The sequence below is a fragment of the Monodelphis domestica genome, chromosome 1 (genome assembly GCF_027887165.1).
Source record: "Monodelphis domestica isolate mMonDom1 chromosome 1, mMonDom1.pri, whole genome shotgun sequence".
Lineage (NCBI taxonomy): Eukaryota > Metazoa > Chordata > Mammalia > Didelphimorphia > Didelphidae > Monodelphis > Monodelphis domestica.
The window spans coordinates 560,533,858-560,547,916 of NC_077227.1; the positions used below are offsets into that span (position 1 = coordinate 560,533,858).

Sequence of the window (14,059 nt, forward strand, 5' to 3'; positions counted from 1 at the left end):
TTATCCCTTCTTTAATATTTTTGGGTTAATCATTGTTGTAAAGCTTCTGAAATATTAGTTCTTTCTTCAAACTAATTTCTATGTTATTGTCTTTATAGTTTGTGCTTCCATTCCCTAGTTTTAGAAATATCAATTAAAGAGAACAAAAAAGGGAATGAAAAAATCAAAGGTCTATAGTTATATCTATAATAGGCTATACATTTTTTTTACAAATGAATTCTTAACTCAAACTATTCAACTTTTAGCTTCATTTTCTTCTATCCCTTCTAAGAGTGGAAAAAAATAAACCCTAAAAAGTCATAAAGAGAAAGATACTCCCACTCCTACACATTTTAAATTCTTTGGTAAAATGGAAATATATATCTAGCTTTTCATACTTTATCAGAGGTTCTTAATCTGGGGCCATTAATTTGTTTATTTTTAATTTTAATATTTTAATTTAAATATAACTATCATATATTTTATTATAAGCATCTAATACACATACACACACTCATATACAAACACATACTTAAAAAACAAACAAACCTATCTTTGAAAGTTACCTGGGGACTGAGAAGTTAAGCAACTTTCCTAAAATAACCGAGTCAATATGTTTTAGAGGGAACTTTTGAACCCAAGTTTTCTTAACTTTAAGGCCAATTTTCTATTCATTATGCCAGATGTATTGATTTTGATTCTTGAACCCTAGAGACTACATTTTCCACAATCCCTTTTTCCTTTTCCTGTGTCTCTGTGTTTGGCGTGATTGTATTTAAGTGGCCATAACTGCTCCTTCTTCCTCTCTTGGACCTGTGACCCAGCTGAAGTCAGGCAATTCTTTTGTTTTAGTTATTATTAATAAAACTTTATAAAATAAAATATTTAGTTATTGATTATTAATTTTAAAACCCACATTTTGGCTTACCATAAAGCGAGTATGAATTCTCAAAATTCTTTGAGCAGATAGCTTTACAGTAAAGATAATAAGTTTGCCTGGTCTCTGCCCACCAAGAAGGTCCTGTGCCTGCACTCCTGCCCCACCCTGTTGCCTGAGGCTGCCTCCTGTTTCTCCTCTCCATCTGCTTGGCCAGCATTCCTCTCTGCTTTCCACCCAGCTTGGAGTCTCCTCTTGCTGAGACCAGACCTGCCACAAGAGCCTGCTAATCCCAGCCATTTTTTTTCCACAGAGGGTGACATATAAAAATCTTTCCACCCCAATCCCTTTCCACACTCCATGTGTGTGTTTCTAGCCTGCCATAGTCATTTTTCAGCATGGAGAAAAGAACCCGACACCTTCTAATTTTCAATCAGATTTTTTTTAAGCTGATCCTGGACTCCTAGTTTAGAAGGCTGTTACTAAAGATTTTTCACAGGGAGGGCAGTTTAGTTCCAAATCAGTAAATTTAAAGTCAGTTTTGGGGAATAAGCCTGTTTTTTTCCCTTCTTTCTCTTTAAACACCAAAACACCAAGGATAAGTATTTTTTCTCTCATATGCAAATACAATATTGTTTTCCTTAAAGTTTTGCTTCTTTATGTTTACTCTTTAAACAAATCCCATTCAATGTCTTTCAGGAAAAATGCTATGGCAAAGCATGCTTTAAACTCTGAAACAACAGTTTGAGTTGGTAGAGCTAAAAAATGCAGTTTGGATCTGCTTAATTCTTTTCCTGGAACTTTTAATTTTCACTGGAGATTTCCAACTTTATTTCCTTCTCAATAATGTGCCACAAGCTAGGCTGCTAATGCTACAAACCTACTTGAAATATTTTGACAAAGTTCTAAAAGTCCTAACTGCTCTCAACATGCAGAGTGGAGATTCTGCCCTGTGCTTCTATGAGGAAATTCAGATCTCTGACGAAAGAAATCTAAATGGATAATAAATACTGGGGGAGGGGAAGGAAACTTTAAAAGAGATCTGGAAGTTTATTGCTAACTATTTTGAGTTTAATCTCCTATAATAGTGAATAAGTCTATTGGCATTGGTGAAAAGGATTTTGTCTGCACTTTCTCATTTGTTTATTTTATTGTATTTGTGGATTTTAATTTTTTGAAGTTTATCTGTATTAATCTAGTCAATACCTTTCTGTAATACTGAATCATTTTAAGCTACTATGTTTTGCCTATATTGACCTTTAATTTGTACCTTTACCTTTGCTGAAGAACAAAACATCATTATATAAGCTCATGAACATCTTGCCTGAACCCTTGTCATTGGATCCAATGAAGATCACATGTTGCCTTTGTTAATTGTCACATAGATGATGATGGATGGATTTCAACAAAACTGGTTAAATTGTGTGCAAACTTTAGAGAATTTAATGAGCTAAGAATTTAAATGGTAATTCTAAGGGGTCTTCAGAAATAATTTTAGTAACTAGTAGTTTCTGAATGGATGATATATATATAATAAAGAATGTTGTATTAAAAGTAGAGAAACAAAGAAATGTTCTTACCAAAGTGTTTCTATGAATCAGGAAGCCAAAAAAAGAGCTCCTGAAAAACCTATTCAAGTTAATTACTTCCACCAGAACAATCTAGATTTCTTGATGATGTTCTAGACCTAAATAAGTTTTACTTTGTTTAGAAATATGTTTACCAAGGTTGAAAGATTTGCTACATCTGTAAAAATTGTGACAAATATTAATCAGTTCATATGTTTTTTTATGTCATACAGTAAGTTATGTGAAATATGACAGTTGGTTTATTTGCTATTGTAATTAACTGGGATTTTGTGAATTTTGGGGACTTTGGTACTTTGAATTGCATTATCTACCATGTTATTGTTTTAGTATGAAAATCATTTATATTCACACACAACTGATATAGTGTGTCACTGATTTTAAGCTATATATTTTTGATTTTTATTATTGTTTTTCCTTGCATGTGCAATACATTATCTGAGTTTTATTTTTTCTCCTTTTTGTATTTGAAGCACATGTCAATAGTATTGAGAAGATTTTTCTTTAGTTTTTTTTTTAATTTTGCAGTAATATAAGTTTTAAATACATTTGTTCTAATATTAATGCATGCCCCCCCAAACTTTAGACTATAAAAATGATGCCATTGATTGTTTAAAAGAATTATGGGACTTTACTTCATGATTCTGTCTGATTCCAGAAGAAGGGAATATACAAAAGAGTCACTGTACAGTGCTAAAGAAGCACAGAGCACCTGCATAGTGCCTATGGAGCACAAGGTCAAAGATACCAGATCCCAGTGGGATTAATGTAATTTTGAGACAAGACAAGAAGCCTTGAACTTGTTTGGGGTTTGAGGTTCTGGCTGTTTTGACATATGTTAGAGGCTGGACTTCCTCTGAACCACATTCTATCAAGAACCTACTTTTTGCTGCCATCCTGGCTCCCATTTGCTGCTGAAATCTAGTCCCTTTTCTGTCTTTCATAGTGTGGCAATCTTTCTATAATTCTGCCTACTGATTGGTTAGTACATAATTTCTAAAATCATTTTAATTGGGCCCTGATTCAATGACCTGTTATAGGTTTGTTTTTGCTTTACATAGATTTTTTTTTAGACATAAGACTTTTATATTTTGTATTATATCCACAAGTTATTTTTCTCTTTTATTTGGATTTTTTCATGTTTTTTGTTTTCTTTTGCAAATTGATTCATATACCTCATAACTTAGCCATGCATCCCTGCGTGATCCCTGTGTTTGTTATTATTCATCTCAGGGAGGCAAGTTATTGTTGTGAATTTTGATTTAAATTTGAGCAATTTTAGGATAAGACTTGCTACCTCTCCAAATCCAGAAAGTGAACTGTTTGGAGAAGACACCTCCACATGTGAAGATGCCTCCACAGACCACACGCTGCACCAGAAGATCCAGAGTGAACTTTGGGATGTTGTGATTTGAACTATGTGGGGTTGAATGCAATTGTTTTGTACATATACTGTTATGCCAAAGGGGACTGCTCCCTAACTGGCTTTTTATTAATGCACATAGTAATTATTGGTTTTGTTCTCTTTTCCTTTTATCCCCAAATTATTGTAATTTCAAAGTTGGTATGTTTATAAGACCCACTGGAGAGACTAGTCTTCTGAGGGCCTCAGGGAGGGCATGTATAAACGGAGATTTTAAACCTTAGACTTCATTCCCCAGAAGTCCTTGGTATTTCCCAGAATTTCCTATAATCTCTCCTGGGTCTCCATGTTAGTGCGATCATGATTGGTATTTAACTGGCAGTAACATTGCCCAGGTTTGCTCTCTCTTCTTGCATGATGTAGCATCAACAGTGATGGTGGTAAGGCAGGGAAAATTTGAAATGGCTATCCCCCAAATATTCAAAATATTCAGAAATATTTCATATAATCAAAGAACTTTGAAATAAATTAAAAGCCATCTAGTATGATATCCTTCCATATGTATAAAATCCCCTTCTACCATAGCCACAATATCTGAACATTTAACTTCTTGCTGAATATTTCTAGTGACAGAAAATTCATTTATTCTTTTATTTTTAGAAATCCTTAATTACTTTTAAAAAGTTCTTTTTTTTATCATATTTGGCCTAATGAACCACAAAGATTCAGCAGTATTTCTTTCATACCCTGTTACTTTCTTCTCTGAATGTATATAACTGTTCAACTTGCTTTGTGGATTGGAGAATTACTTATGTCATTGTATAAAATGAGAATATTCATAAAATGTTAAAAAGATATAGCATAATCATAATTTGTTAGAAAGCTGACTCAGTTATATTCACAAAGATTTGACCCTGATGATTTATACAGTACCTGTGTTTATAGAGGTAAAATGCAAAACCTGATAAAATGAGCGCAAAGAATGGAACTAGAATGGCAGCTGCAACAGAACTGCTATTTGTGCCATAATAATGATTTGAAGAATCTGGATCTATACTTAAAGGACCTGAAAAGGAAAAAGAAAAAAATCTTAAATATGCAATTATGAAAAAAATTCAACTAAGAAATTTTTAAAAAAATAATGATCAACTCCAATGGTGAGCTTCTAAAACCCTTTATAATCTGGCCTCAATTTATCTTCCCTTATTCCCCAAATATTACTTCTCCTTACCTACCCTGAGAGTCATTAAAAGCAAGATTTTTTTCTGTTCTTAAGAGATGGTTTTACATTTCCAGTTTCAGTGCCTTCGAAATGTCTGTCCCCCATGCTTGGAGTATAGTTCCCTGTCCCTTTGTTCACAAAATTCCAGTCTTCCTTTAAGATGCAGTTCAAGCATTACTTTCTATATGACTATTTTTATGCCACATCCAACTCCTAGTGTCCCCCCTCCAAAATACCCTTGCATTTCACTACACTGTGAAGAGCCAGCTCCCAAACCTTCTTTCCCCTCCTTGACCCCTAACCCCAGGAGTCCTTGTCCCTTCCCCTCCTGACATATGCCAGGAGCCATAAAGACCCAAACCCCAGAAGTTCCTGTCCCTCCCCCTCCTGACATATGCCAGGAGCCATAAAGACCCAAACCCCAGAAGTTCCTGTCCCTCCCCCTCCTGACATATGCCAGGAACTGATAACACCTCAGCCCTAGAAGTTCCTGTTCACTCCCTCACCCCAGGAATTCATCTGTACTCCCCCTACCACAAAAGTGTATAAAAAGCCTTCAAACTCCAGACTCAGGGCCAGACATTTTTAGGACTGAGCCCCAAACTGTAGTTTAGTTAATAAAACTCCCTTCTGTGTGTTACATGGTTGGTCTGGTTTCATCTTTGGGATCAATAACCAGGCACTTCATATGGGGGCTTGTTCCGGGATCCCATGAAGGAAACGGAGTATGACCAACAGAGGGAGGACCCTTGTCCCTGGGACAACTTGAGAGGATGGGATCCAGAATATGCCACAGCTCGATGGAGGAAGGTAGGGTTCGGTGAGTAGCCTCTGGTTGAATGAATGTGTGGAGAATCTTGTGTGAGAGTGAGGGGGTAAGGTCTCCTGAGTCATCGACAATGGCTAAGTGGCTGACCACTGGTCACCAGCCTAGGGCTTATTCAGGACAGCCTATTGCCAAGTCAGACTCATCAAGGGAGAACGGCTCACCTATTTCTGAGTACGGACTGGGAAAGTATGCAATTTGTATTTCCCATGAGGGAATAGGTCAGAAATCCTGGGAAGCATGTAGACAGAGACTGTGACACAGCTCTTGGTTACCTTCACCTAAGGATCCCTGACTCCCTCTCCTTTGGAAGAGCCGTGGGGAGGACCCGTCGGACTTGACTCTCTTAAGCAGGGTATTCTGGCCAGTTGATTTTAGTCAACTTTATTCAGGGTGGTTAGATGTTCCCTGGTTGGAATTTGGGGTGGTTAGAGGCCGCCCAGTTGGAATTCAGGGTGGTTAGAGGCCCTCTGGTTGGAATTTGGGGTGGTTACAGGCCCCCCGGTTGAAATTCAAGGTGGTTAGAGGCCCCCTGGTTGGAACTTGGGGTGGTCAGAGGCCCCCCATTGGAAGTAGGAAACCCAGTGGATGCACTGGAGGAAGGGGGTACAGCCCCAGGGAAACTCGGCCATACCACTTTGTTTTGGGGACCACTCGCCCCAAGCCCCTTCGGGTGAGTAAAGGAGCACATCCAGCGCAATGTTCATATTTGTTGTGTCTGTCTTGACTGTCTAGTCCATCACTTATTGCCCTGTCTGATTTTGTGTTGGGACAAAGTGGTCCTAACCTATTTTTTTTTTTAATGTTAAATGACCATGTTACACCTTCAATAAGCAAGAGGCATGGCCTATACATGGCACCTTAAAATTCTCCCTTTTCAGTCTGGGAAGCCTCAGGTGTGGAGCGGCTAGCAAGCCTGAGTGCAGTCTGAGCCAGATAGGGACTAGTCAACCCAATTAAGACAAAGGGAAAAGTTTCCTCACAGGCTCCTCCTGTTGGGAAGAAATTAAATCCAAGTAGCCTGAGCCAAAATTCAATTGGGTTGTTTTTTTGTTTTTTTTTTGGTTTGTTTTTTTTGTTTGCTTGTTTTCTCTCATGTTAAATAGCTGAGCACCATCAAGGGAAAAAATGAGGAAATTGGCTTTTTGATACCCTAAATTTTAACACCAGGTGGCAATTGGACATATTTTGCAGGAAAGAGGGCATAATATGGACAGAAGCCCCTTATTCTTTCCTTAGATTTTAAGGCAAACATCTGCTGAGAAATCCAGGCAGAGATAAAAAAAGAAAGGGAAACCAGGAAGCTATCAGTTCACTGATCAGATCTGTTTTCCTCCTCTGCTGCAGGGAGGAAGAGGGTTGATTCTGAGTAGAAAGAGAACTGGTGAGACACACCTATTTTGGGGATGTTTTTGTTTATCACTTTCTCATCTCTATGTATTCTTAAATTGGACACACAAAAAGGCTGAGGGTTGCTGCATGCAACTTGGGAGGATTGCTTTGATATGGTAAAAATGTAATTTCATGTATTGTGGTAACTGTCAGTTAAATGTGAAATGTTAGCCAGATTTTATTGAGCACAACAAAACTCATGGTTAGAGTTTTGTTTTGTTAGATCTTGCAATGCATAATGGTTTCAGTGAATATGAGAATTGTCTAAATGTGATTGATGGCCAGACTGACACAGAGGGGGAATGTTTTATTCTATAAGGACAGAAATTGTACTGGCTACTTTATAGATGTAAAAGTCATCCAGAAAAAGTTGTTATGTTGTTGTGAGTTGTTATGTTCTAAATTCTAGAATTTAGACTTGGGATTTCTTCAAATCAGATGTTATTTAATTGTTTATGCTGTCAGAACTGGTAACAAGAAATCATATGACACACAAGACGTTTTTAAAGTCGTTAATCTGTGCATGGGATTTAATAATACAAGTACTAAGCATTTGGTATTTTGCAAAAGAGGGAATTTCTAGACGGTGTTGTCTTTGATTAAAATGTTAATTGTTTTCCACCTAAATAGGTTAAGGGTATATGATATACAAATTGCATGTCCTTAACAAGACAAATTTGACCAGCCCTGAAATTCAAGAAGGGCTTGTCATGAGGATTAAATACAATTCAGTACAGTACCTTTTCTCTACTTACAATAATGGTAAAGAGGAGGAACCAGAAGAAATAAGAGTAATGGATAGAGATACTAGTTGATGCTATGAATTCTAGTGTGAAATAGGTACAACAAATTATAAATTGGAATAATGTTGGGAATTTAAACAAGTATGTAGCAATGTTTGGAGCTAAAAGAAGACTAAACTGGAGGTTCTATTCTACTTTATACAGAAGTTTTAGAGGAGTACAAGGAAATGCTTTGAACTTCAGTTTGGTTACACACTGAAAGTTTGCTAAAGGACTTAATCAAAGTTAGTTGGAAGTTGTGGAGTTTAAACTAAACTCCACTGAGAGTAAATTATTATGAAGGGGGTTTGATGCATTCAACATTTTAAATTATAGTAAGCTTACTGGTTAAAGAAGGATGGGACAAGGCTGTTAAGTAATAAAACCTTAGGATAAATTACTCACAAGCTATTAACTCCTTCCTTGCACATAGGAAGGAGAAAGAAGTGCTTATAATTGTTCCACACTGATACTTAGGAACTGAAATAGGAACCTCAAAGAGCTGACAACCACTATGTGATAGAACTTAAAGATGAGTATATTTTAATTGTATATTTCAGAGGTTTTAAGATGCTCAAGCAAACAAACATTGCCAACCCTGTCTGACCAAGAAGTTTGTTTGAAGCTGTGGAATCTTAATGCAAACATTCCATGTCCAGAATGATAAAATGAATTGAGTGATATGTAATTGATAAGTTACCTCACATGAACTTTGGGGATATGTTGGTTGATATTTTGATTACATTTTGATCTGTATAAAGATATATGTTCCAAACAGTAGCCAAGGAATGGGTAGGATGTTAAAAATGGCATATATGTGAAAAATACTTGCTCAGAATTTTATCATTGTTATGTGAGTTGCTGATAAAACATGTGTTTTAAGTATTGTTTGGATGTAAATAAAAGCTCATTGTAAACCTGACTGTACCATAGATTTTGTTCAATACTCAGTGGTTACCTCAGTTTACCAATTTTACTATGAACTGAAATTTATAGTTCATGAGTACTATGCTAAAGATACAGTGTTTCAGTGATGTAATCCTTTAAATCAGAATTCTTTTTGATTACCAATTAGCAATTGAAGTTATACCAATGGATGTTTGTTTGACTTATGATGGTAAAAGCAGGTCAGAGAAGGTGGAGAAGGTATGTTGGTTTTGGATTCAGAAGAAAGAGTGACTTTGCTCTAAAGTCCATATAGCTTGAGTATGCAGGTTTGTAAAGGAAGAATGGAAGTTGTTTTCTGCTTTTTAAGCAAAGGGTTTTAAAGGAAAAGGGGGGGGGAAGAAGGTGAAAGAGAACAGATAGATGTTCTGCTCTCATAATTGGATCTTTAACTTAGGGACAATATGTAGAATTGATGTATGTGGTTTTGGAAAATCACAAATGATTCTGGAATTTTTCTGAAATTCTTGGAGACATTCCTGACTGATCTTGCCTTAGTTCCTTTAGATGGCCCAAGGCCAGGATTTGATCTAGCCCTGATTTGTATTTACTGTAGAGCTAATTAATTCAACATTCCTGTTCAGGTTTTGTGACTAAATTGTGATAAATTAATTATAGCCAAAATATGTAAGAATAATTGCTATAATGTAGACTTGTAGGTTTTAAGAAATCCTTAGAGAGGGCAAATGGTCAGAAAAGCTTATTTGAGGTTATAGAAATTTGTTTCTGGACTGCTGATAAGCAGAATTTTTCTCAGCTGAAATGGGTGAGACTTGTCTTTTAAGGAAAAAGAAGGCTTCTGGGATCTAATAGTGACAAAGTACACCAAGGACAGAGAATGTCCTGGGATGGTTACAGAGGCATATTCTGGGCTCATCTGAGAATGAACCTTTTCTGACCATCTAAACTGTTAGTCCTTGAGTGATACAATGATGGCATGAGCCAGTGATAGCTTTGGCCTGTACATGAAGTCCTCACTATGTGTCCCTTGGGACATGAGGAAATATTTTCCCTGTCAGCCTTTTTCTTTGTGACAAATTCCCATAATCAGCACATAATGCAAATTGTAAAATTAAAGTTTCCATTTCCTCAAACAACCTTAATAACTGAAAATTCTTAAATTGTTAGGGAACATACTTTGAAAAGTAGGTGAAGTTTATTATTAGATGGCTTGTATTTGTAGCCTTAATTTACCACAGTTGAAGTTTGGATCTTGAGCTTGAATATATAGCTCAAAGCTTTCTTGAATTTCCCCCAGAATCTGAGGTAAAGAAATTCATCTGTAAAATATTGCTAGTCAAGTGTTTATAGATGTTTATAGTTAATGTGTACATTGTAAAAGGATATTCTTTCAAATCAGGAATCCAATTTCTTAAATGGATCTATTCCTGTCATAAGATGATTTCTGAAGAAGTCTGTTGGCTAAGATATCCAAATGCAAATTTGTAATATCAATTACTATTTTACTAATTTTCTCTGTTTCTTTCTCGTGTTCTAGTTTTTGCCCCAGTCCTGGTTTCTACACTTCTGTCTTAGGGGCTGACTCTCCCCCTTGTGACCAGTCTGCCAACTGAGGGAAGCAGTTGCGGGATATTCTTCATATCTCCAAGCAGGTCTCCACCTACCTAGGACCCAGGCATTCACTGAGGGCATGCCCCTAATGAACCTGTGTCTGCAGCCTTTCCCTCCCAGTTCAAATTTTGGTTACTACCTGTGGGACATGTATTTGTATGCATTTCTAACCTTGTCACTTCTTTAGTTGCTTCTAGGGTAGAAGCACTCATGGGAGTCACCCAAATGCCCCTCTAACCTCAGCAACCATCCCAGCCTGAAGCCCTGGACATTGCCTACATTCAATACCTCTCTCCAAAGAATATGCAGGGACAGGGCTACAACCATTCTCAGCTCTGAAGAAGCTACAAAAAATTGAGACCATCACCCCTTTTATCTTAGATATTTGGAGGGGAGGTGGAGATGACATGGGCATTGCACCACCAGAAACTTGGGTAAACTATTGTCAGGGAAAATCTTCTGCTCCCTTATGTCCTCGTGACTACCCCATAGGACACTGAGATGATTGTGCTCCTTTGATTCTCCTTTAGATTTAAGATGGACAGAGAGATGTATCTCCAGGCTATACCTCTATTCTATCAGGCTACATCTCAGCCCTAAAAGTAAAGAATCTTTTATGAGGGTCATTCCCTATGTCTCCAGGCAGACCCCAGTCAGATGACCAAACCCCTGACCAAATACCTGAGACCAAATACCTGAGGGTTTATTACTCTAGGTATAGGAAGGGTAACCTCCAGCCTTGCTGGAAAGGACCCTATGTTGTTCTTTGCTTTTATGCTGATCATAAGGGGCTAGTTAAGGAATCTATGTTCCATGCATTCTTAATCGCCTAGTAGCCTTTGTCAAGGATTGCATTAATACTTTCCAGCTATGGTCCTTCTCCAGCAATATCAAACCCTGGCTCCTACTGAATCCCCTTATGAGGATACATGCACATGAGGAAGATTCCTCATGTACAGTCGAAGAAGGTCCCAAACCTTCTTTCCCCTCCCTGACCCCTAATCCCAGGAGTCCTTATCCCTCCCCCTCCTGACATATGCCAGGAACTGATAACACCTCAGCCCTAGGAGTTCCTGTTCATTCCCCCCACCCCAGGAATTCACAAAAGTGTATAAAAAGCCTTCAAACTCCAGACTCAGGGCCAGCCATTTTTAGGGCTGAGCCCCAAATTGCAGTTTAGTTAATAAAACTCCCTTCTGTGTGTTACATGGTTGGTCTTGTTTCATCTTTAGGATCAATATCTGGACACTTCAACTGTATTTATTCATGTATTTATTCTTATTTATTGGTATTTATATTTGTTTTCTCCTCCATTGGGACATCAACTCCTTGAGAACAAGGATTTGTTTGATTCATGATATTTAAATCCCTAGTGCCCAACACAGAATTTAGCATATAATAGACGTTCAATAAATAATTGATTGATTGGTTGCCATATAAAATAAGTGTGCTGAGAGATAAAAGAAACTTTAAATATCCTCACAAAGTCCCAAGTTTCAAAGCTGATAATAAATGAGGAAGGCCAGAGGAACTAAATTACTTGCTTTTGACAAAAAATATAGTGAGAGAGCTGAGGTTCAATCCCAGGTCTCTTCAACACTCTTTTCATTACATTCTGGCTAGTTTTATGATAAATTAATAACCTGTAAAATAAAAAATATTCATTATATAAGAGGTTCTGAATATGAATATTACCAAAATAGGAAGGTATGGAAGAGTGAAAAAGCATGTCTCTTGAAGTTTCTGACTAGTTTCTAATAATATATATGAAATAGCTTGTGTTTATTTTGAAATTACTTCAGTGGGCAGCAAAGGAAATTTTAAATATTTAACATGAATTTAGTGGAATTCTTCTATAAAACTATTATAATTAAACTGGAAATCAACCTAATTTTTATGAGCCAGACTATCTTGTAGGAGGCTGACCCATGTGAAATAAATTTCCATCTTGGCAAAAAGCAAAAATAAAGTAAAGGATCATGATTTAGTTGATGTGACTATTATGATGAAGGAGGTAAAATTAGGTTACAACGTCAATCAGAAGGTCCTGGTTAAAATTTATTAGTTTAGAAATGAAAATTATTTATTATTTGTACTATCTGTACAAAAAACTCTACTCCCAAATGCTTATACAGTAATAGAAAGAAATACTGTAGTATGGAGGGGAAAGTTCTAGACTCAAAGTCACAATACCCAAGTCTAGGTTCTGAATTTGATCATTACCAACCATGTAGTCAAGAATAATAAACAATTTAACCTTTAAAGGTTCATTTTGCTCATCATTAAAATTTTAAAAGTCAAAAGAGTGATTTACTGTAGTTTCTTTTTACAACTAGTTTTAAAGAAAAACAACACATGTTCATCCTACCAACAACATTCACTTTTAAAGTTTAGAAATATATTCAACAGACATGTTTATGTACCTGTTGTATGTACTTTCACTTCTTTTTTCTCTTAAAAATCACAATACCTAGCATTAAAATTACTCAAAAAAGCACTATAATATTAAAAGAAATTTAATAATCTGTTAGGGAAGAAGAATATTTAGGTCAGCATTTCAATGATAGATCTGTGCTCCAAGATTATTTTAGGAGCAATGAAGGTTGGACAGGAGAGGGAAAAGAATGGAAGCAAGGAAAGCCATTATGATTCTATTACAATAGCCCAGGGCAAGAAGTGATAAGGACCTAGAGTTGTATAAGTAAATACAGAACTAGAAACAGATACAAGAAAGACTATGGACGTATATTCCACAGGATATAGGAACTTATTGGGTATGGGCAATGAGGAGAAAAGGAGAGTCAAATACAGTTTCAAGTTTTTAAGTGTGTAAGCATGGAATTTCTACCAAAGGGAACAGGGAAGACTGAAAGAGGTTTAGGTAGGGAAAAATTATGAGTTGAACTTTGAATGTGTTGTTTTGTTATAAAAACGTGGAGGTAGAGATGTCCTGCAGACAACTGGTAACATAGAAGTAGAGAACCAGAGATAGATTATGCATATATGGATTTTGGAATCATTTACATTGAATTGTTAATGAAACATCTAGCAATGAATATTTTAATCAAGGGTAAGTATATATAAAGAGAAGGAAAGAGCTTTTCATGATATGAGAATGAGAAATATTGTGAGGTATCGAGCAGTTAGACATGTCAAAGGAAAAGCAAGAATAAGAATTGTTACAGAAGCCAAGGAAGGAAAGAATAAGTTTCAGCAGCAAATCAGACAGAAAAGTCAAATGGTCCTTAGGAAGCAGCTACAAAAAAATGATAATGCATCATTTTTAGCATCATTTTATGAATAAAACCATATCATTTTCTATCATTCAATCATCTGACAGAGCCAAGAACTTTGATGTTAAGATTGGGGCCTTGAAGGAAGGGAAGGGATACAGTAAACATCCTTGGTGGGATATAGGAAATTGATTGGCTGACTATCCTAGCATTATACTAATTTATGTGGAAAAAGACAAATATCTTTGAAAAGGTAATGATAGAATTAGCAGTAGGGGAATA

General features: G+C 36.4%; 1 protein-coding gene across 2 annotated transcripts in view; it reads right to left on the reverse strand.

The window, feature by feature from the left end:
• CSMD1 (CUB and Sushi multiple domains 1) overlaps positions 1–14,059 on the reverse strand; it is a 2,624,761-nt gene that overhangs the window by 7,874 nt on the left and 2,602,828 nt on the right. For both annotated transcript variants that reach the window (XM_056823354.1, XM_007476228.3), the window contains one exon: positions 4,739–4,871. In XM_056823354.1, coding sequence (XP_056679332.1) covers positions 4,739–4,871 — 133 coding nt within the window. The remainder of the gene's footprint in view (positions 1–4,738; positions 4,872–14,059) is intronic.